At 25.4% G+C, this 23,613-nt stretch overlaps 1 protein-coding gene across 8 annotated transcripts in view; it reads right to left on the reverse strand.

Annotated features, from left to right (window-relative positions):
• LOC122501065 (nucleolysin TIAR-like) overlaps positions 1-23,613 on the reverse strand; it is a 503,799-nt gene that overhangs the window by 444,240 nt on the left and 35,946 nt on the right. For 2 of the 8 annotated variants that reach the window (XM_043610307.1, XM_043610314.1), the window contains exons 1-2: positions 4,644-4,970; positions 3,771-4,295 (exon numbers count right to left, since the gene is read on the reverse strand). The exons of 1 other annotated variant lie outside the window; for it this stretch is intronic. In XM_043610307.1, coding sequence (XP_043466242.1) covers positions 3,771-3,945 — 175 coding nt within the window. In that variant the 5' untranslated portion in view covers positions 3,946-4,295; positions 4,644-4,970. Of the gene's footprint in view, positions 1-3,770; positions 4,311-4,643; positions 4,981-23,613 lie in introns of those variants that run through there. 5 more of the 8 variants (XM_043610310.1, XM_043610308.1, XM_043610309.1 and 2 more) reach the window with 5 other exon arrangements.

Raw genomic sequence — 23,613 nt, forward strand, 5'->3', positions numbered from 1 at the left:
CAGTGGGGGAATGTTTTTTTAACCAGACAGATAAAAATGAAAAAAATACGCGGTCAAGTTGCGAGAATCACTGATGAGAGAATTTTATGTAAGAATAAAAAAAAAACACGTAAAACGAGTATAAAATAGACGCACCTATTGTTAACATGGAGAAGATATGGTAAAAGAGGGTTAAACAGGGTTAGTTGGAAGGGGAAGGGAATGAATCTAGGGATGGTAAAAGTGAGGGCCGACTTAAGAGGTCAGGTTTGGGGGTTCGTGGTGAATTCTTATAAATCAAAACAGACACGCTATCCCGTCTTTCGGGAGTGTTTTCAAGCCCCTCTTTTGCTTCGATCTGCGCCCTTCTTACCTCCTTAACACTTGCCTAAGACCTAAAAAGAAGAAAAGAAGAAAAAAAAAGAAAAAAAAGAGAAAAAAAGAAAGAGGAACGTGCCAGGAAGGGCAGAGGTCAGTAACGAGATCCGGATGATAGGAAATGTATTACTTCACTCACTGCTTCGTTGTGAAGTATTTCTTTTTTCTTCTCACACTACATTTTTTATCTCTCGCAATTCTCTCGTATTTTATCAATCAGAAGAAAACGGAAACTTAGAAAATTGGTAATTTTAATTAATAATTTATTATTGCAATTCATTATTTAATTTTCTAATTGTATTTAAATATAATTTATAATTAAAATGTATTTAAATATAATTTATACCTAAATGGTGTTAGTTTTTAAAAATTCAAAATGGCGGATTCAATATGGCTGACGGAAAAGTTAAAAGCCAATCCGACACTTTCAAAATTTGATTTTCTAGGAATAATCTGGCAATAGATTAAAATTCAGAGTAAAAAAATACGTTAATAATAAAAGGAGGAGGGGGATTTTACAAGTATCTCTCTCTCATTCATTTCTATCTTTTTTTTCTACAAGTAGCTCATCGTTTTTCACAAGCCATACTTACAATATAGAGCCTGTTTACACCGCGTCGCATAAATGTATTCCTCCGCGCGCATAAACGTATATTCCTCCAGGAGAATAAACTCGCGTCTGCGCAAAGTGCTTCCCAGCGGTTTCTAACTCTTCACAACACAGCTGGGAAGCACTTTGCGCAGACGCGAGTTTATTCTCCTGGAGGAATATACGTTTATGCGCGCGGAGGAATACATTTATGCGACGCGGTGTAAACAGGCTCATAGTATATCCTATCTCAACTCAGAAAAAAAGTCACAAAAAAGAAGCTTTAATGTTAATAATAGTTTTCCTAACATTTTTTTATCAAAGCTCTTAAATATAATTCCATAAAAAAAGGAAACTACTGGTCATATAAAACTCAAAGAACTATAAAAAAAAACGTTTGGGTTTTAGTTTTTATTAGTTTCTTTATATTAGGCAATTTAACGTTGCTATATTATTATTTTTAAGACTTGTGACGTGAATCTTATATAAAAATTGCCAACCAGTTTTTTTTCTCAAGTGTCATTTTGCCATATAACACGATGAGAAGAGGGAAATAAAAAAAATGAATTCATTAAATATTATACGAAATGTGTTTGAAATATTTCTTTTTTTTTTTTTTTTTGAAGATCTTACGAATTATATTAAAAAAAAAAAAAAAATTTTTCCCCTTTTTGAAGATTTAAAGAGAAATATATGTTTATTTTTAAATTGAGAGAATTTACTCGATGCAAATAAGTCAACTGCTCAATATATAGCTGCTTTGATTTTTCTTCTATTTTATTTTCTCTCTGTCCTTGTTTATTTATTACTCTTTCTCTTTTTCTTCTTTCTCTAACTGCGATAACAGAAATTGTGAAAATAAAAAATTTCCACGAGAAATGGAATATTTATTTTACAAATATAATCATTATAATAAATATATTGAATATATTAAATAAATTAAATGTAATAATTATAATAATTCAATAATTAAGTAATTAAAATACCAATTCAATTTTATTTAATATCATTTTTTCGAAAATATTAAGAATTGATTTTTTTTGCGCATAATTAGAATAAACAGTACATTAATTAATAATGAAATATCATAACATCTTTTTTATTTCATTAAATATAACTTATTTAGACATGTTGATGAAGTAAACTATATCTATATTGTACAATAATGGGCGTTCAAACGGAAGTGTTTACTTTCTTTTCAATGCTCATCGCTTTGTTTACTTCGCATATCTTGATACAGTTTGTTTTTATACTACAGAACGTGAAATTAAAATATAAAATATAATTCTCAGTTGTCATAACAGTAATTAATGTTATAATATTCCTAATTATTAATTATCAAGATTAATGATTTATTATTATTATTATTATTATTATTATTATTATTATTATTATTATTATTATTATTATTATTATTATTATTATTATTATTATTATTATTATTATTATTATTATTATTATTATTATTATTATTATTATTATTATTATTATTATTATTATTATTATTATTATTATTATTATTATTTATTAAGTTGAAAATTAACTGTTAATATTCTTATTAATTATTATTATATTTATTATTAATTCTCAGAATTAAAAATTTATTATTCGTTTAGAGTAGTTAATATTACTTAATTATTTCCTTAATTATTCAGATTTAAGATTAAATATTGATTATTAATTCGTAAGATTAAATAATAATTATTAATTTATAAAATTACTTAAATATTAATTATAAACTCTTAATATTAAATATTAATTATTATTTGTCAAGATTAAATATTAAATATCTTTCTCAAGATTAAATATTAATTATTACTTCATAAAATTAAATATTAATTATCAATTCTCAAGATTAAAGATTAATTATTAATTCATAAGATTAAATAATAATTATCAATTCTCAAGATTAAACATTAATTATTAATTCATTTGATTAATAATTCTTAAGATTAAGTAGTAATATCATCGATTTTCAAGGTTAAATATTAATTAATTACAATTTTATTATTCCAAATTATATTTTAAATTTTTAACAATTATTAACTTAATAACTATTATTATTAATTATTAATTAATAATAATTTATTATCAAGATTAATCATTAAATTCTTAAATTTTCAAACTACATAATTAGGAATGTAACAACTTTATCTACTGTAAAAATTTTCAAAATAAAAAAAAAAAAATTTCTACTTAAATCAAATTCTTCTCGACAAAAAACTGCTTTATCTACAAAACCTACAAAAAAACATTCTCTACTAATCCAATTTTATCTTCAAAACATAAACAATATAATAAACAAAAGTAATAAAATAAACAAAAGAATTGTTAAAAGTTAAATCAAATTTAAGTACAAAAAATAATTTTGTTTAAATTTTTTTTTTTTTTTATTTTTTTTTTTAATTTTGTTTTTATTTTATTTTTATTTTATTTTAATTAACTATTTTCTACACTGCTCAGATAAAAATTTTTCCTCTCTACTCAAGAATTACTTTCGATCAAAGTACATTGTTCAAGAGAGGATTATTCTATTTTGCCAAAGAGGGAGGAAAAAAAAAACCCCGAAAGAAAAAAAACTTGTTGGGAAAAGTAAAGTGAGTGGAAAAGGTAAGAAACGAAAATCTTCAATGTTCTTTGAGAGAAAATCCGCTGGAAGTGGAAAGACAAATCACGCGAAATTTGACGCAAGAGTGAGGTTTCGAGAAAAGGAAATAATAGAAAATGATAAAAGTCGATAGAAAGAAAAAGAATGTATTTGTGTGTGTGTATGTGTAAAAATGTCTAAAAGAGAGAGAGAAAGAGTGAGAGAAAATAAACTTACGAGGATTTTGAACATGAACTGGTGACGGCGGATTGGTTCGCGTGGCACCGGCTGCTGGTATCTTCGCATGCAAAGCGGACAGGTAAGAATTTGCCACATCGTAGATGAGATAAGCGCCATAATATCGGCCACTACTGCCCATTTTCAATTTATTTTTACCAGAAACAGTTGCCATTTTTTTTTTTTTTTTTTTTTATTCGAGCACCACACTTTTTATCAAAAACGTCCACTATAAATGCTTTTCCTCTTTTATTTTTAATTTCTTTCAAAAAATTATATTTTTCACTTTCAATCTCACAGAATCACCAAACCGGTTCATTTTCACTTTTGCTTTCTTTTAAATTTCAATGCACTTTTAAAATCATTTTTTTGATTTTTCAAACAGTGGACACAATTTTTACTAAACTGGTAAACACAACGACTAGGAAAATTAATTTTTTATTTGTAATTATTTTCAGGAGTGTATTATTTTTTTTCTGGTTATTTATATTACAAATAAATGTTTGTACTATAAATATACTTCTACTGTAAATATTTTTACTATAAATATAGTTATACTATAAATATTTTTACTATAAATATAATTATACTGTAAATATTTTTACTATAAATATAGTTATACTGTAAATATAGTTATACTATAAATATTTTTACTATAAATATAATTATACTGTAAATATTTTTACTATAAATATAGTTATACTATAAATATTTTTACTATAAATATAATTATACTGCAAATATTTTTACTATAAATATAGTTATACTATAAATATTTATACTATGTTTATACTAAAAATATTTATACTACAAATATAGTCACAATATAAATTTTTCACTTTATTTATTCACAATATAAATTTATATTTTTACCATAAATTAATTCAAAATTATTAAACCCTTTTATTTCCAAAAAATTTTCACAAAATTCTAAAATCGATTTTTTTTCAAAAAGACCACAACAACTTTTTTCCACACTGAGGCAAAACGAAAAAAAAATACGTCCGAACTTGACCGTTACTTTTTGCGTACTGAGAAATAATTTGCGACAATATTATTGTCGTGTAGAAAAAAGAGAGAGAAAGAAAGAAAGAGAGAGTGAGACACAAGTTTTCCGCAAAGGAAACTCTTTTGACTGTTGACAAGAGGCAACACTGTACGATATTCTCGAAGTTAGCCGAACGGCCACGATATAAACCAATGTGGTCAGATTGGTGGGCAGGGCCGTCGAACGGAAACGGTGCGGTCCCGCGGAACGGAAGCCTGAACCGGAAACGTTACGAGTCAACGGGCGCCACTCTGATTGCGCCTCTGCTATATAAACTCGTTCCGATAAAAGCCAACATTACGCATACACACTCTCGTTTGTCTTTCCAATATATAAACCACGATGCCTCAACACGGGTGGGCATTATTCTCTCAAGGTCATTCAATTACACGCATCAAGATTTTCACTATATATGTATATACAATATATTGCGAAGAGGAGGTGTGAGGAGGAAGAGAGAGAGCGGGCAGAGGGTCACCAAATTACTGATGCGTCACTCTATTTTCAACTTTGAAAATATTTAGGAACTTTCTTTTTTAATTGAAATTCGAGACTTATTTTCAATTTTTTTTATTTTTTAGGAGGGGGGAGTTATTGTTATTTTTATTTGCACTGATACCATTTTTTTTCTATTAACGTTATTTTTATGTATTCTTACTTTATTTTTACTATTTTTATTTTATTTCTAGTTATTATTATTTTATCTAGGTATTCTTACTTTTATTTTATCTATTTTTATTTTATTATATATTATTTTATTTTATCAATTCCTCTTTTATTTTTATCTATTTTTTATTTATTCACATCTATTTTTCTTTATTTACAATTTTACTTCCTCGTAAAAAAAATTTGTACTTATTTTGATTTTATTCTTCTATCAGGGTTGCCACAGATCAGAGAAGTGAGGGAAAAGTCAGAGATTTTTATTAAAAGTACCCTTTAATTTTTTTCTATTTCTAATAATAATATATTCAATTATGTTCAAAAATTTTTAAAAATTCTCATTAAAATTTTAATTCTCTTTATAAATAATAAAATTCTTCTCCAAAATTCAATTATTTTCAAAAAATTTAATAAAATTCTTGGCAAAATTTCAATTGTTTTAAAAAATTTTTCTCATTTCAATTATTTATAATATCTACTATTGTAATAAAATTCTCCAACGAAATTCAAGTATTAAAACAAAATATTAATAAAAATATCACAGGAATTCAATTACTTATCAATTTTTTATAAATTTCTTCGCACTTATTCAATTTTTTAAAATATTTTAATGAAGTTTTTAATCAATTTTCCTTCATAATTCAATTATTTTCAATACAATTCTTCTTAAAAATACAATTATTTTCACAAATAATACATTTTTATGGGAGTTCAATTATTTAAAAAAATTTGAGCAAAATTCTTCACAAGAAATCAATTATTTTTATAAATAATAAAATTTTTCTCGAGAATTCAATTACTTAAAAAAATTTGAATAAAATTCTTCACAAGAAATTAATTATTTTCATAAATAATAATACTTTTCTCCGGAATTCAATTATTTTCACAAATAAACTTCTTCACAGGAATTCAATTTTTTAAAAAAATTTTTAATAAAATTCGTTGTAAGAATTCAATTATTTTCATAATTAACAAAACTTATCGCAGAATTTAAATGATTTTTGTACAATTTTAAATAAAATGATAGAAAATTGCATTTATTCTTAAATTTTTTTTTCAAATTCGCCAAAAGAATTCAATTATTTAATGAATTATTTATTTTTGTATTTAAATAGTTGAATTCTTGAATAATTTACTAATAAAAATTGATTAAAAAATTAATTTCACTTAAAATTTAAAATTATTCGTAAATAAATTTAATACATTTTTTTTTAAATCTAATAATTTTTGGAGTGAATCAGAATTTTCTTGGCAACTAGGCGTCAATTTAATGAACTTTCTTGGCGCGAAATTAAAAAAAAAACAAATTTCTTAATAAATTTCCATATAATATTTACTAAAATTGTCCTAACTTTTATTTTAATTTTTTTTTATCTTTAATGAATAGATCTTTTTCGTTTTGACTTATTTGAGTAATTATTTTTGTGTTAGATGTTGGTGGTAATATTCTATTTTATTATGTTTATCAATTTTTCCATTTCATTTAGTTTTTTATCTACTTTTTTAAATCAGAAAATTTAATTTATATTACAATGTAAAAACTGTAAATTTAAAATATAAAAAATATAAAATATATAAATAATACTTAAATTTACAATGGGCCTTGAAAAATTTATTTTAATTTGCCATTTTAAAGTAGATAGTTTTAATACCTGATAGATAAAGTATATACTTTAAGTTTGACAAATTTTTAGTAATTTTCAAAAATATTTCATTGAAAATATTATTAGCAAATATTTCATTTCTTTTTATCCGTTAATTGAATTTTTTCGTTTTTTTTTACTTTAAAGATAATTTTTAATCAATTCGTCTTTATTCGTAATTGCATTTTATTTATGAGTGTATTTCACACATAAATAAAATATTATTAAATATTTATATTCTACATATTGCATAATTATTTAAATGTCACAAAACTAAAATTTATTTTAAGACTATTTATTATTTAAAGATCTTGATTTTAATTTTCATTAATTTATTTATTTAAAAATAAAAAACAAAAATATTTCTCTATCAAAATAAAAAAAATAATTCCATATTAAAAATTAGTTATAAATATAAACAAAATTATAAATCAATTTTTGTTTAATACTAATATCACCGATTTTTTTATGAAACCATTTGCTCCATTTTGCAGAAATTAAATCCCACATTCGCATGATGGAAATTTTGCGAAAATGAAATTTTTTCATTTAATATTTCATATATTTAAAAATTTGGTATTCAATCTCTGTATATATATACATACATATGTGTGTCAGGATATATATGAGATATATTCAGATGAGAAAGGCACATTTTACACAGGAGATTTCCGCACACTTGGAATCGATATACACACATATATGTATATACGTTTATACTGGAAACTGTCAGCCAGTGGCAAGAAGCGTATACGCAACTGTTGACATATGCTAATTGGTAGAGAGCTCGCAGATGGTACACGGTCTTATCATGGCAAGAGCGAGTGGGATTCTGTTACGCTATATAGAAAGAGCGGCGGTGAGGTGGGGGTGGATACATTCCACTTAATGAAAGATCAATTCAAGTATTTCGATAGATTCCGACAAGTTTAATTTCAAACTCGCGACACTGCGATAAAGATCAATTCGAAAATTGACTTGCGATAATCTCCCCGGAAATAGTGTGTATATATTGTATATATATATATAGATGTCGACAAGAGTAATCATGATCAACAAATATTTATCCGAGAAAAGAAACTCTTTAAATAAAAAAAGAAAACAAATTTTTTTCTTCTCTTTTTTTTTTCTTTCTTCAAGTTAAGCAAAGTTTTTCTACTCAAACCAAACCCCCGCGTGACACAAATAGAGGAAATTGTGTGGGAAATGGGTAAAAAAAAGTTCTTTGGGGTCGAGGGAAAAAAAAAAGAATCACGAGAAGAAATTAAGAAACATGTTTTTTTTAAAAGGAGATAAACGCGATACGGGGAAATTAATTTCGAAGAACGAAATATAATTAACGGACGGAACATTTCTGAGGTTTTTTTTTTAAATATGGAGAAATAGGAAAAAGTTTATTTATTTTAATTTATTTACTTAATTTATTTTTTATTTATTAATTTTATTATTTTATGTTAATGTTAGAATTTTTCGCTGATTGGGAATTTTTAATTACGAATGTAATAATAATTTTAATTCATTTTTTTTATTTAATAATAATTTTATTTAGATTTTAAAAAAATGTAAAAAAAAATTAGGAACAAAAATTCGTGGTAGTAATAATTTATTTATTGAAACACATAATTAACGAACTAATAGGAATTATAATAAAATAAAAAAATATATAAAATGGGAATGATTTTCAAAAACAATTTTCAACTTAAAAAATCATGTGTAATTACACTAAGAAACAACAATTAAGACAACAAAACAATCTTAAAAATTTAAACATAGAGAGAAAATTAGAGTTAAAGTTGAAAAACAATCATAATTGAAGTTGAAAAAAATTAAAATTAGAGTTTAAAAAAATTAGAATTGAATTTGGAAAACACTTCAATATATTTTATTTCAAAAATCAATAAACAAACAGAATTAAAGTTAAAAAAAACAATTAAAATTAAATTTGAAAAAATTATAATTAAATTTGGAAAACAATTATAAATAAACATAAAAAATTTTTAAGAAATAAAATAAGTAAAATAACAATAAACAAAATCAAAGTCAAAAAACAATTAACATTATATTTGAAAAAAATTAGAATTAAATTTAGAAAACAATTATAAGTAATTAGTAAACATGAAAAAGTTTTTGAAAAATTTAAGTTTTTGAAAAAGATTATAATTAAATTTCAAAGAAAATTTAAATTAAAGTTGAGAAAAATTTAGAAATATTTTGTTTCAGAAATAGAAAAAATACAAAATAAATTTCTAAACAGAAATAAAATTTTTAAATAAAATTAACAGTTTTAAAAATAATAGAATTTAAAAATTTTCTAATTTAAATTTTTGTTGAAAACACTAAAAAAACAATTTTGGAGAAATTACAAATAATTGCAGAAATTCTCGTAATAATCACAATTATCTTTATTAATAACAAAATTCTTCTCCAAAGTTCAATTATTTTCATAAATGTCAAAAAAATTCTTGTCCTAATTTTAATTATTTACAAAATTTTTTCTAATTTCAATGATTTTCAATATCTACTATTTTAATAAAATTTCCTAAAAAGAATTCAATGATTTAAAAATTTTTTTAATAAAATTGTATACAAAAATTAAATTATTTTCATAAATAATAAAAATTTTACAGGAATTCAATTATTTTCATAAAAAATAATTCAAAATTCTAGAAAATAATAATTGAATTGAAATAATGAAAATAATTTTGATGAAGTTACAGTAACAATATTCTTATGATATAAAATAATGATTTTATCTCTCGGTCATCTTTAATTATTAGAAAACATGAAGAAATCGATCACTCCGAGTCTGCGACTCGGAGCAATCGATATCTTCATGTTTTATAACAATATTTTTATAACTTGTTTAATTTAAAAAATGGTTTGAATTTGAAATTTTTGAATGTCTTAATTCCTGTGGAAAATCCTATTCGAAAAATAAGATTAAAAATAGGATTTGTGCAAATATTTTTCTTCTTTTTCTAAAACAAAATAATAATTTTGTTAAAAGAATTGTGATTCATAAACAAAAATAATGCAAAATAAATAAATTTTCTATTTCTTAATCACAGTTGTTTAACAATTTTCTAATTTTGTTTAGAAGTAAAGAACAAAAATCTGCATAATTTCAATTTGACAAAACATAATATTTAACTAAATTTTAGTCTTTTAATGAAAAGAAGTAAAAAGAATTCTGATGATTTCTATTTGTCATTACAATTTTGAATTAATTATAAAATAAAAATAATTATAACAAAATAATAAAATATACAATCTATCTAAAGTTAACAAAAAAACAAAAGTATAAACAAAAGACAACTTCAGAGTTTGAGAGACAGAAAAAGTGAATGAATGAAAGAACATTCAAATTATCATAGTTAATTAAGAAAAAAAGTGAAAAGAAAAAAAATACGAAGAAAAAATATCGAAAAAATGACTCACTTCAGAAAAAAGAAAAAGAGCATTGTAACTAAATGACCTACTTTCAAAAAGAAAAAAAAAACAATAAAAAAATACTTCAAAAAAAGAAAGAAAAAAAAGAAGGAAAAAAAACTAAAATTAAAAAACTGAATTTAAAACAAACAGTAAAATTTAAGGGGAGGTTCTCATTGCAAAGGCCAAAATAAACACAAACTTTGACAATTTTTTGCAAAGAGCGGCTATGACTTAGCGATGTAGTTCTTTTTTCTAAATAAAGATACATTCTTGAACTTTCAAAACATATATTTCATTTTTTAAAAAATGCAAAATGGCGGCCAATATGGCGCATCTAGAAAATAATGTTTTCTTAAATATGGAAAACGGTGGGCATTCTACACTGCGCAATTTTTAGTCTAAAACAAAAACTCAAAATTTTTTATAAAGATGACATCCTAAAGAATAGGTTATACCTATAAAATAGTTAAAAAGTTAACAAAATGACAAAATGGCGGACACATTTTTAAAAAAACTGCGTTTTTGCATTATTTTTCTATATTTGACCTCTTGTAAAAATCTCTATTGTTAACAATTTTACCATATTATAGGTATAACCCCAGTAGAATTTAGTTACCTTTAATTAGCCGCAAACCCGAAGTTGATTGACTAAATAGTTTAGACGCTACGATGCCCACCAGTTTGAAAAATCTTGTTTCGAGAAAAACGCGTTTAAAGTTTGAGAAACATTTTTGTGCAATAATTAAATTCTTTCCAATTCTTTGTTCAATTTGCGTATTTGATAAATATCTATAGGTATTTAGGGTCACTCTTTACGATTCTGAGGTCAGATTTGCAAAATTTTTAAAAATCGATTCGATTTGCCTGACATTTGTTATTCAGTGCTCGGGACGCCGGTGAGTTCAAGACTCCATAAGAGCGAAAATATTCTTCGGATCAAAAAATCGCTATACACACATATTCTACATATATATAGCTTTCAAAAAATACAATAAAAAAGAAATAAATTTTTTTGATTCCCGCAATGAGAACCTCCCCTTAAATAAAAACCCAACCACACAAGCCAGAAGAATACGAAAAAACAATTTGAAAATTAAAAAAATGTTCGCCTTTCATCGAAAAATAAACGAATAAACGAAGTCAATTAATTAAAACTGAACACGAAACTATGAAATATAAGAGGCAGAAAACATTTCCACGAGTGTTGCAAACATGAGTAAAGGTTACACTGTTTGCAGCAGGTGTTAGGAGAGAAGAAGTGGTATCGTGTAATGCAAAATACGTCAGTTGAGTGGCTTGTATACATATACGTTTTTTCGCAAAGCAAAAAAAAGTGTGTGTGTGTGTGTGTGTGGAGAAAATTTATGTCTGAGTGTGGCATATCTCGTTTAATGCTATATATATATATATGTGTGTATAAGAAAACGACCAATAAGCTAGTAAAACACTAGATAACTTGAGGTCCGGTATACATATAGATACAAGTATATATGAAAGCCGACAACAATGGGTGGACTTAACGGTTTGCGACAGTGAGACGGGTGTTTGGTATCACGACGCACATATTCACCTTCATCGTTTACATTATTACACGCTGGAAAATGCACACTCAGGCGATTCTATTTCTCACCGCGTGACACACAACGTGTACGTGAATAATTATTGTTCGCCAAAAAAAAAAATTTAGCATTACCACTCACGTGTCTTAAAAAAAAAATTCAAAAACAAATTTTTTTTCAAAATTTTACTTAAAAAAAATTTTATTTTTTTTTTTTATTAATTTATATGAAATTATAAAAATTTATAAAAAAATTTTATAATACGAATTATAAAAATTTACGTTGTATTATGATTAAAAAAAGTTAATCTTTTTATTCATAATGTTAATGACTTAACTTTTTTGTAATAATTAATAATAATATTATAAATTATTATTAATAATAATATTATAAATTATTATTAATATAAGCTAAATATATCTTTTAATTATTATTCCTATCAATGTTATTATAAATTTATAGTAATACTAATAAAATTGATAGGAAAATTATTTTGAACACTAGGAAGACTCGAACCTGTGACTGTCGAACCACTTGAACATTGTTTACACACGCCTTAACGACCTCGACTAACGTGGGTAAGAACACAAGTATAAAAAATTGACATTTTCTGAATAGTATTCCAGTGAATAGATTCATTTTTTATCGTCTAAAATGAAACGTACTCGAAAACGTATTTTTACCCCACTAAAAGCTTTTTTATAAGTATAAACTGAATTTATAAAGAAAAAAAAATTCCAGTTCTAAGTGAAAAAAACCATCATTCCATCAGAAAATTTTTATCTCCTAGAGTAAAATTGATAAATTAAGATTTCCGTTTCAAAATAAAAATTCCAATTAATTTTCCAAATAAAAATTTCATTTTACAAAGTAAATATTGTACTAAGTTGAAATATCATGGAAAAGGTACAAAATTTTTGAGTCTACATTTTTTTTTTCATCATGGGATGAATATTGAAAAATTTAACTTTATAAAATAGCTTGACGTGATTTTTCTCTTTATATATATAGAGAGAGAGAAAGAGAGGTTGGCTCTTATGGGTCGTGGGCGCTTAACACCTACGCGAAGGCAACAGGTTACCACTTCCCTTTTGTACCAACCCTCTGTGTGTCGCAATTCTGCTGCTATTGGTGGGTCACTTTCTAACCGTATAATCTTTGAGAGGCTCCATGCGTTGTCGTGTGCCGACATAGCTTTAAGACATTATTCCGCAAAACTTTTCTCGATGGTACTACTTTCTCTCTTTCTCATTCTCTTTCTTTTATTCTTTCTATCTCTTTTTCTCTCCTTTTACTCTTTTCCTGTTTTCTTCTCTCTCTTTCTTCTTCTTCTTCTTTTCTCTCACTTTTTTTCTTTCTTTTTCTCTAGATTTCTTTCTTTCTTTTTCTCTAGCTTTCTTTCTTTTTTTACTCACTCTCTTTCATTCCCTCTTTTTCTTTGTCCACCCATTTCTTTTTCTCTCTCACTCTCTTTACTTTCTTTCCCTTTCTTTTTTACTCTTTTTGCTTGAATTTAAAAACTCGAATCCAAAGCGGTGTTTAAGATCGATTTTCCCTTAGTCTTTTCTATCTATATATTCAACGAATTCAACAATATTAGTTTTAAAGTCCCGAATATTGCTCTCAGCTAGCAACTTACTCCTTCAATCTGACCTTACCGATAAAATGAATTATCAAAAATTTCATTTACTTGTAGATAACGCGACACAAGTTTTTGGTAAATATTTTGTTGTCAACTTTTCGTATGTCCTCTTTCAAGTGTACTTTAAAGAATATCCTTAAGAAATATCCTGCTCAAATTTGTTCTGTTAAAAAAGTACATTTCAAATTTCTTTTTCAAAAAATTGTTTTTTTTGTGGAAAAAGTATCAAACTCTTATTTTAATTATGCCGGAAAAATTCGTTTTGTTCAGAATTAAATTATTGTTTTTGGCAAAAATTTCCATTTTATGCGTCAACTGTACAATTTATTAAAGTGTTTTCAATCAGATATTTAATTTTTCAAAAACTATAAAATCAGTAGTATCAATAGAATTAAGTCAGACGGGGTTTAAATTTTGTAATTTTAAATTTTGCATGTTAGGTAAGCTTTTTTTCAATCAGTCTTGAAAATCAAAACGAAATTCACTAACAGTAGTGCAAGAAAATTTTAGTCAGACACTAAACTCTGATAATTTCACTATCAGTAGTGCAAGACAATTATAGTCAGCCATTAAACTCTGATAACTTTACTATCAGTAGTACAAGAACATTTTAGTCAGACATTATACTCTACCCACGTTGAAAAATTCCATGAAAGTTCCCCCCTTCCATGAATAATAAAACTCATAATAGAATTTCAATTATTTTTAATACAATTTCGAATTCCTCGAAAAAAGTAATAGTTATTCATAAAAATCTCATTAAAATTCATCGAAAAAATTGAATTATTTAAAAATTTATTGATAAAATTCTTTATGAGGATTTAATTTTGAAGAACATTTATTTATTAAATATATATCATTTATTTTTGTATTTCAATAATTGAATTCTCGTAGAATTTCCTAATAAAAATTGATTTAAAAATGAATTTCAATTAAAATTTTACTCAATAATTGAATATTAAAAGCATTATAGCATGTATTTTCAAAAATAATTGAATTTTGAATATTTTTGAAAATAATTGCATTTTTCAAAGAATTTACTAAAAATTGTATTAAAAATAATTGAAATCCTGTGGAGAATTTTATTATTTAGGAAAAAAGATGAATTCTTGTAAAGAATTTTTATTACATTTTTTAAAAATAATTGAATTTCTTTGAAGTATATTTTTATTTATGAAAATAGTTCAATTCTTGTAACGAATTTTTATTACATTTTTTAAAAATAATTGAAGTTCTGTGAAGTATTTTATTATTTATGAAAATAGTTCAATTCTAGCAACGAATTTTTACAACATTTTTTTTTAAATAATTGAAATTCCTGTAAAGAATACTATTTTTTATGAAAATAATTGAATTCTTGCAACGCATTTTGTTACAATTTTTTTAAATAATTGAATTCATTTAAGAAATTTTATTAAAATAGTAGATTTTGAAAATATTTAAATTTCAGCGAAGAATTTCATTATTTGTGAAATGTAATTGAATACTTACAAAAAATTTTTGAAAATAATTACTTTTTTTGAAGAATATATTTAAAATTTTATTAAAAATAATTGAAATCCTATGAAAAATTTTATTATTTAGGAAAATAATTGAATTCACGTGAAAAATTTTATTACTTGTAAAAATAATTGAATTCTTGGGAAGGATTTTATTAAAATTTTTGTAAATAGTTTAATTCTTTTTTTTGAAAAACTTTATGGAAATTTAAATTATAATACAAAACATGAAGATATCCGAGTCGAAGACTCGAAGTAATCGATATTTTCATATTTTATAATAATATTCTTATAATTTATTAAATTTCATAAAGTTTTGAATTTGAAATTTTTTGAAAATATTAATTCCTATGGAATAATAATAATGATTAAATATTTATTTTAAAAAAAATTAATTGGTGTTTTGGAATAATTTTACAATTAAAAAAATTTATAATTAAATGTAATAGAACAGTTTTTTAAATATCTAATCATTTTTAGAGTGAATCAGAATATTATTTAGGGTCAGAGAAAAAATCAAAATTTTGTCCGGAAATCAAGGAAATTCTGTAAGTTTTTTATTTTAATAATAAATAAACATTTGTTTTATGAATAAAATCTAATAATAAGCTTTGTGGCAATAGTTTTGCTAAATGCGTATTTCATTCAAGTTTTTCAAAAAAATTGCAACAAAGTTTATTATTAGACTCTAATCATAATATAAATGTTAAAATAATATTAAAATATAAAACTTGCAGAATTTCTACGGAATCTCCGAGGAAATTCCATGTAGTAAAATAACGTTGCAGTCAGACTTAAAGAACACATACAAATTATTGTCAGTAGTACAGAAAATTTTTAGTCAGCCATTAAATTTGATCAAGTTTATTGTCGCAGTAGTAAAAGAGCAGTGTATTCAGACAGAGAATTTCCCATGTTTCTAATTTCAGTGTCAGTCCAGCAAAAAATAATACCAGTAGTAAAAATAAATTTTAGTCATACAAACCAGTTTTCATTCCCACATTATTAAACAAAAATTAAAATTCTTTATTTTAATATAAGTAGTAAATGTAATTTCTAGTCAGTCAAAATCTATTTTAAAATGATTCTCTTCCTAGTATGAACTATATCAGTAGTAGTACTTCTTTTTGGTCAGGCAGAATTTATAATGAAAAATAGAAAAAATTTACAAAATAGTAGAAAATTAAAAAAGGAAAAAAGTTTTGAAATAGAAAAAAATTGTATTAATTAAAATTAATACAATAAAATAAAATTAAATTTTGCTGTCTTTACGGTGTTTACTATTATAGTAGTGAAAGCACATTTTAGTCAGCCATTTTTACTATCAGTAGTGCAAGACAATTTTAGTCCGCCATTAAACTTTAATAATTTTTCCAAATTTTTTAGTAGTGAAGGCAAATTTTTCTAAATAAAGCTCCAACACTATTTCAAAACTATTTTCTTTTTTTTCAAAAGAATTTTTTTTATTTGCCGATGAATTAAAATATATTGTACATGATGGATTGGTATATTTTTGTTTTTTAGTGAGGGAGGAGAAAGGAGAATTTATCAACGGTAGTTTACTCAAAGTGGGGATAAAAAATCCGGGGTTTTATTTAAGAAAAATGGTCATAATTCTTTTTTTTTATCTTTAGTCATCAGAATAGAAGATGAATTCGTGAAGCATTAAAGTGAAGTTTGAGAGGGCGACGCCTATGAAGAGAGAAGCTGATGGTAACCGTAAAAAGCGTCAGTTACAAATCGCATCGGAGGTACTGGGAATGAAACTGTTCGAGGAGAGTGCGAGAGGAATGAAGAGAGAGAGAGTGAGAGAGACAGAGAGAGAGAGAGAGAGAGAGAGAGAGAGGAAAAAGGAGAGCGAGAGAGAGAAGGTTTGAGAGAACGAGTATTAGGGGTAATGGGCATTATCTCCATCGATCCTGGCTCACCACCCATCCTCCAGACACTCACCTCACCAAACGACCGTCCGCCCTCACCTCCTCCACCTCTTTTTGGTTAAAGGGTTGGGTAGCTCGTTCCAACTCTAGTTAGAGTAAAAACGCGCAGAATTCCGTTTGCTCGTGAGTTTTGGAGACTTTTCGAACCTAAAGTTCAGGGGGATGTGTTTGGTTAACGTCCATTTTTTTCAAACTCTCCTTTTCTCTCTCCCTCTCTCTCTCTCCTTTTGCTTTAAAAGGGAAAAAATTTACCAACTTTTTTTTTCAAAGCGCTATACCCTTTTAAATTTATAACCGGCAACTATAGCTGTTACATCAATCGCCTCCAACTTGAGGGAACTTCCTTTTGCCCGTAAGAAAAATGATGTAATTTATACACACACAAAGTTCACGAGCATGCAACAGCGATCAAGTATATACGAAATATCACCTTTTGTAGTTTGTGTCTTATGTACACATATATATAGAAGGAAGAAAATTATATAAAATGGAAAATTTTTTTTTATAAAAACAAAAATTATACAAGAAAATTATATAAGAGAAAGAATTATACAAGAAAAAAAAGAGATCTTGTTTCTTGTAGAAAAAAGTAATGGAATATTACAGAAAAGTATACAATAAGGGAAAAGAGAGAAAAAAGGAAAAGAATTACAAAAAAATATACTCTGAATGATTTTTTAAAAATCTCTTGACTGTTTCGTTTAGTTACAGATAATTGTAGTAAAATTGCAAAATACTGCTTTGAAATTATTTGAATTATAGCAATTTTTTTAAATGGTAACAAAAATATTTTTTCAAGCAACAAAGAATTTTGATTTGAATAAAATATACTAAACTGCATTTGAATTAATTATGTTTCTATAGCAATAATAAAGATACAGAAAAGAAAGATGAAAGAAAATAGAAATTCCTTTCACTACTAATAATATCAAAATTTTCTTGTACTACTGATAGTAAAGTTATCAAAGATTAATGTCTGACTAAAATTTTCTTGTACTACTGACAATAAAGTTACACCAGAGACTAATGTATGACTAAAATTTTCTTGTACTACTGACAGTGAAATTATCAAAGTCTAATGTCTGATTGAAATTATCCTGTACTACTTATACTAAAGATCTATATCTAAACTAAACTAAACTAAACTTTTTTTTCTAAACTAATCTTTTCTTGAACCACTGATAGTAAATATATTATAGAGTTTAATGAACGATTAAAATTTTGCTTATACTACTGATAGTCAAGTTATCAGAGTTCATTGTTTGACTAAAGTTGAATTTCTACTACTGTTAGTAAAATGATTACAGTTTAATGTCTGACTAAAATTACATTTGTACTACTGATTGTAAAATAATTACAGTTTAATGGTTGACTAAAACTTCCTTGTACTACTGACTGTAAAGTTATCAAAGATTAATGGCTGATTAAATTTTTCTTTGTACTACTGACAGTAAAGTCATAAAAATTTAATGTCTGACTAAAATTTTCTTGTACTACTGATAATAAAGTTATCAATCTTGAATTTTTTAATTAAAATTTCCTTATACTACTGATAGTAAAGTTGTCAGAGTTTAATGTCTGACTAAAACTTCCTTGCACTACGTAGGTACAGTAAAAGTATAGAATTTAATGTCTGGATAAAATTTTCTATTACTATCTATAATGACAATAACAAAAATAACTATAATATTATTATTAATACCTATAATATCATATATTATTAATAATAATATTATTAACAATATTAATTAAATATTAAGATGAAAATAAATTATCAATATTAATTATAGTTTTAATAATGACGATAATAATAATGAATAGTAAGATAGTAACAAAACATTAGTAAAAAATAATAATATTAATAATAAATGAAATATGGTAAAAATTATAATTATATAAGCATTAGATTAATGCAGTAAAGTATAGTAAAAGTTACAATGTAAATTTGTAAATTAACAAGAATTCTTGCGTAATGCACTAAACGGATTATTACATGCATCTTATTCCTCTTCCAAATACATTCCGTAATGGAAAAGTTGTTTCTAAAATTCGGATAAACTACCACATTCCCAATACACCTGGAAAATCGACTACAAAGCAATTTGAATATCGTTTCCTCCATCTTTTATTTTTCAAACTAAAAAGAAAATAACAGAAAACAAAACATCACACCTCTCTCGGTATTATTGTGAAACAATATCTATATATACACAAACATACAGTTGAAACTTAATCTTGTCGTATTGCCTCTATTCTCAGAGGGTTTTTGTGCCATAATACACCTTTCAAATATACTATATCGTGCCTATAGGGTACATATAGAGCGATGTATCAAAAATTACAGTTTCCACATTTTTTTTAATATAATAGAGAAGAAAAAAAATTCTGATTACTTTTCTTTTGTGATTAACTCTCATTTTCTTAATATCCGAACACACGGAGAAACGTGGAAAAAAAGATTGTAATACAATCCACGGCGATATCTACCCTCTTATAATAAAAGAAGGATTATCGACAGAGTAAAAAAAAAAGGGGAAGTGACGTTGATTAATCTTTTGAAAAAGGCTATCAAACACTTTTGTGAATCGACCTTGATAACGTTTAGCAGGTTACAGCTTGTTTAATGATTTGTATTCCCTGATGATTCGGTCCTAGGACAAAATTCAATGTCACTTGTGATCGATATTAGATTTTTCTTCTATTTAGTTTTCCTTGCCTGTAATGCTTTCAGCGATTTTTTTAACAATTTACTTTAATATTAGTAATTTTGTTTTTTATTAGTAATTTTTTAATTTATTTTATTATTCCAGTATTTTATTTATTTTATCATATTATTATTTTAATTTTTTTTAAATTTAATAATAAATAAATAATAAATACGCACTTAATTAATATTCGTATGAGAAAATTTCCACTAACAAAATTTAAAAATCCGAATTAAAATCTTATGAACAGTGTTGAACGTTCAAATAAACGACTTTTCCTTTCTGTTTTAAATATTTTTAAGAATTACTTTACTAAAATAAAAAATAATATTAAATTAATCATTTATGTAGTGTAATAATTAATTTTATAGACAAAATGATTTTTTAAACAAAGTACAAATTGAAAAATATCAACAAAAAAAATATTGTCGTTTATTTAAATATTCGAAGCTTTAAAAAAACATGAAAGTGAAAAAAATAGAGAGTTAAAAGGTATAGGAAAGAGAGAAGAAAATAATAAAATTAGTAAAAATAAAAATGTAAGTGATTAAAAAGTAGAAGAGGAGGAAAATTCGAAATAAGAAAAAGAAAAACAGAAAAAAATTTGGAAAACAGGAGAAAACAAGGAAAATTGAATATTCAGGGAGAAATAATAGAAGGAGGAAATAGTAAAGAGGAAAAGAAACACAGGGGGGGGGGCATTGAAGGTGGTACACTAATAATAAGTGACTGAGTGGTGACTGAGAGTATTTCTCAGTGTGAGACATCCTTTACGTGGCACTGGAAACCCTACTGTTTTCCGGAAACCAGAAGATAGCTGGATAGATAATAAGATTTGCCAGCAACATCCCTTATCCAACCTCTTCTGGCTCCTTTTGCCCCCCCCACCCCCTCCCATACCCACGTCCTCCTCACTTTTCAGCATCCAACCCCTCTAGTCGGCACCATTCGATAAGTAGATCTCTATCGAGATTATCTGGAACACTGGCTTACATTATTACGATATGAAACCCAATCTAATAACAGAATTGGCTCGTAAAGTTCATTGCGACGAACAAGGAAAAAAGAATGAGTCTAGAAACAGTTTCTTTTCTCTCTAATTTTTTTTTTCTTTTGCGATTTGAGTTTTTATTATTTACTTTGCACAATTTATTTCTTAAGAGTAAAAAATGTCGTTACATTCTCTATGGTTTGAATATCATTTTTCTTTTGTTTAATTTTCAGTCGTGTGGATTTTTAGAAGTATATAAAATCAGTAGTATGGGTGGATTTAGGTCAGACGTTTTAAAAATTGTAATTTTTGATTCAGTAGCTTATGTAAGTTTCAATTAAACGAGGAAGTTCGAATTTTATTGTAATTCTTTATAATCAGTAGTGTAACTAAATTTTAAGTCAGACACTAAAAGTTTTAATCCTCCATTGAAGTCGATCAAATTTATCAGTAGAAAAAGCAAAATGAAGTCGGGCAATTAGAAAAAAATTGACTCTTTTGATTCAATGTGAATTTTATACTTTTTCGTGTCCAATTTTTTAATTTTTCCTCTAGAAAATCATTTCTTTTTCTCACGGAGTAAGTTTACTTTTTCCTCCTTTTCTGTTTAATAATATCGCAGACCCTGAAAGAGAGCAAGAGAAAGGAAAACGAAAAAAAAGTCAAATGTGAAGAAAACCTTTTAACCTTTTTTTCTGAGTTAAAATGATATGATCGGATGATGATATTGTGTGTATTTGGATATGGCAATATTTGCGGGTGGATGCTGAGAAGCTTATTGCATATATATATATACGTATATAGAAGGAATATTTACATGCAAGGACCTTTTACGAAAGCATTCGTGGGAAATACGATAATGGCAGTTATGTGCGCGCATTGTATTGTCATTGAATGTCTCTGGAACGTATGTGCGTTTTATTTGGTTATTCGATTATCATCGTGTTTTTCTACTGGGTATCGTTTTACACGAGAACTCCAGAAGCAGTATTATGTTAGCCGATCATGTGATCCAGATACTTTATTATTCTCCAGCCATTTTCCATTCTTAGAAAATACACACCGAATAATTTCGTCTATCGAAATAGAAGAAAAAAAAATATTGTAGAAAAATATTACAATTTTCTCTCTGACACGAAAATTATTGTCGTTGATATTTATTTATTTTATTTAATTTACTAATATTTATTTATTTATTTTATTTAAATTACTAATATTTATTTCTTAATTTATTTCATTTACTAATATTTATTTACTCACTACCATTTACTTATTTATCATTATTTTCTGTTATTACTAGTAAGACTTAAATTTACTTTTAAAATATTTTTAGAATGTGCATAAATTTTCCTTTTCGAAATACATAATGTCAAACTTTTTGGCAAAAAAGAAAAATTAAAATAAAATGCCTTCTCCCAAAGTGACCTTATTTTTGGGTAACATTGACTTGGAATTTTTATTGCATTCAAACTACTTTAAGATCCATTTATACAGTTGAAATTCAAATTAAGTTATACTCGGAAAAAAGTGCTACTACAAAATTCATGAAATTGCAAAAAGAAGTCCTCTCTTTCAAAGTACATGATATTTAAAAACTAAAAAAGATTTCCTCGAAAATAAAAAAATGCATATATTTTTCTTTTCTTTCCCTTTTTCACTTGAGAAAAATAAATTCACAATTTTTACTAAATTAAACAATTTTACATTGTTAAAATGTTAAAAATTATCCTAAATTTTAGTCCCTATTTAGTCGGTAAATGAAAAAAAAAATTTACAATAAAATAATAAAATTTCTTGAAATAATAATTTCATTTCTCTAAATGTAATTATTTTTAAATCTTTCCCTGTTTTTTTTGCATGTAAAAGAAGAATGCGTAACGACCCAGCAAACGGGAGTTTCTGACCTATAATCTCATTAGTGAAAGGAGGCTCACTGCATCAGAGGCAGAATTTCTGTGACATACGAACCGGCTTTGGATACCATACTAGTTGTACAAATGGCACTTGGAATTATCAGATTCGTTATTTTCTACTAAATCGTGAACTATTTATTCTCGACTCCAAAGAACTTGTTTTGTAATTAAACATTTCAAATCACCCTTTTCGTCGCAATTAACAAAATTAATTATCAAATAATAAAAAAAAATTTTTTGTAATTCTAATAAAAAAAAATACAATTATACAGAAATATAAAATTTATATAAAATTAATCGAAAAAATACAGATAAACATTTAATTACAATTTTCTTCTTATTATTATTCTCAAGATAAATTTATTTTTAATATACATTTTTTTTTGCAATCGACAAAAGGGGAATGGCCTTTATAAGAGGACTTTGTAACTGTTTCGACTTTGAGGTGTATGTAAAAGTTTGTCTTTGATGTTTTTTTTTCTTCATCTTCTTTCGATTGTATATATTAAAAAGAAAAGATATGATTCGAGAGCGAAATGGACGGTTAAGACATTTGGTATAATATTGGTCGAGTTGGGAATAATAAATAAGCAAATAAACTTTCCTCGTTAAGCTGTCGATGCTTCAAATGGTTCAGTTGCTATTTGCGGTTGTATAGACCACAATATAGTTTTCCTTTGATCCTATTCCTCAATACACAAAGACATTGGTGACTATATATTCCATTCAAAGCGACTGTCTCTCCCCTCCCCTACCTCTCGCTCTTCATTTGTATATATCAAGTACCAAATCGACTTTGAGAAAATCGAAT

The sequence above is a fragment of the Leptopilina heterotoma genome, unplaced genomic scaffold, assembly GCF_015476425.1.
Source record: "Leptopilina heterotoma isolate Lh14 unplaced genomic scaffold, ASM1547642v1 Lhet_199, whole genome shotgun sequence".
In the NCBI taxonomy this organism is placed as follows: Eukaryota; Metazoa; Arthropoda; class Insecta; order Hymenoptera; family Figitidae; genus Leptopilina; species Leptopilina heterotoma.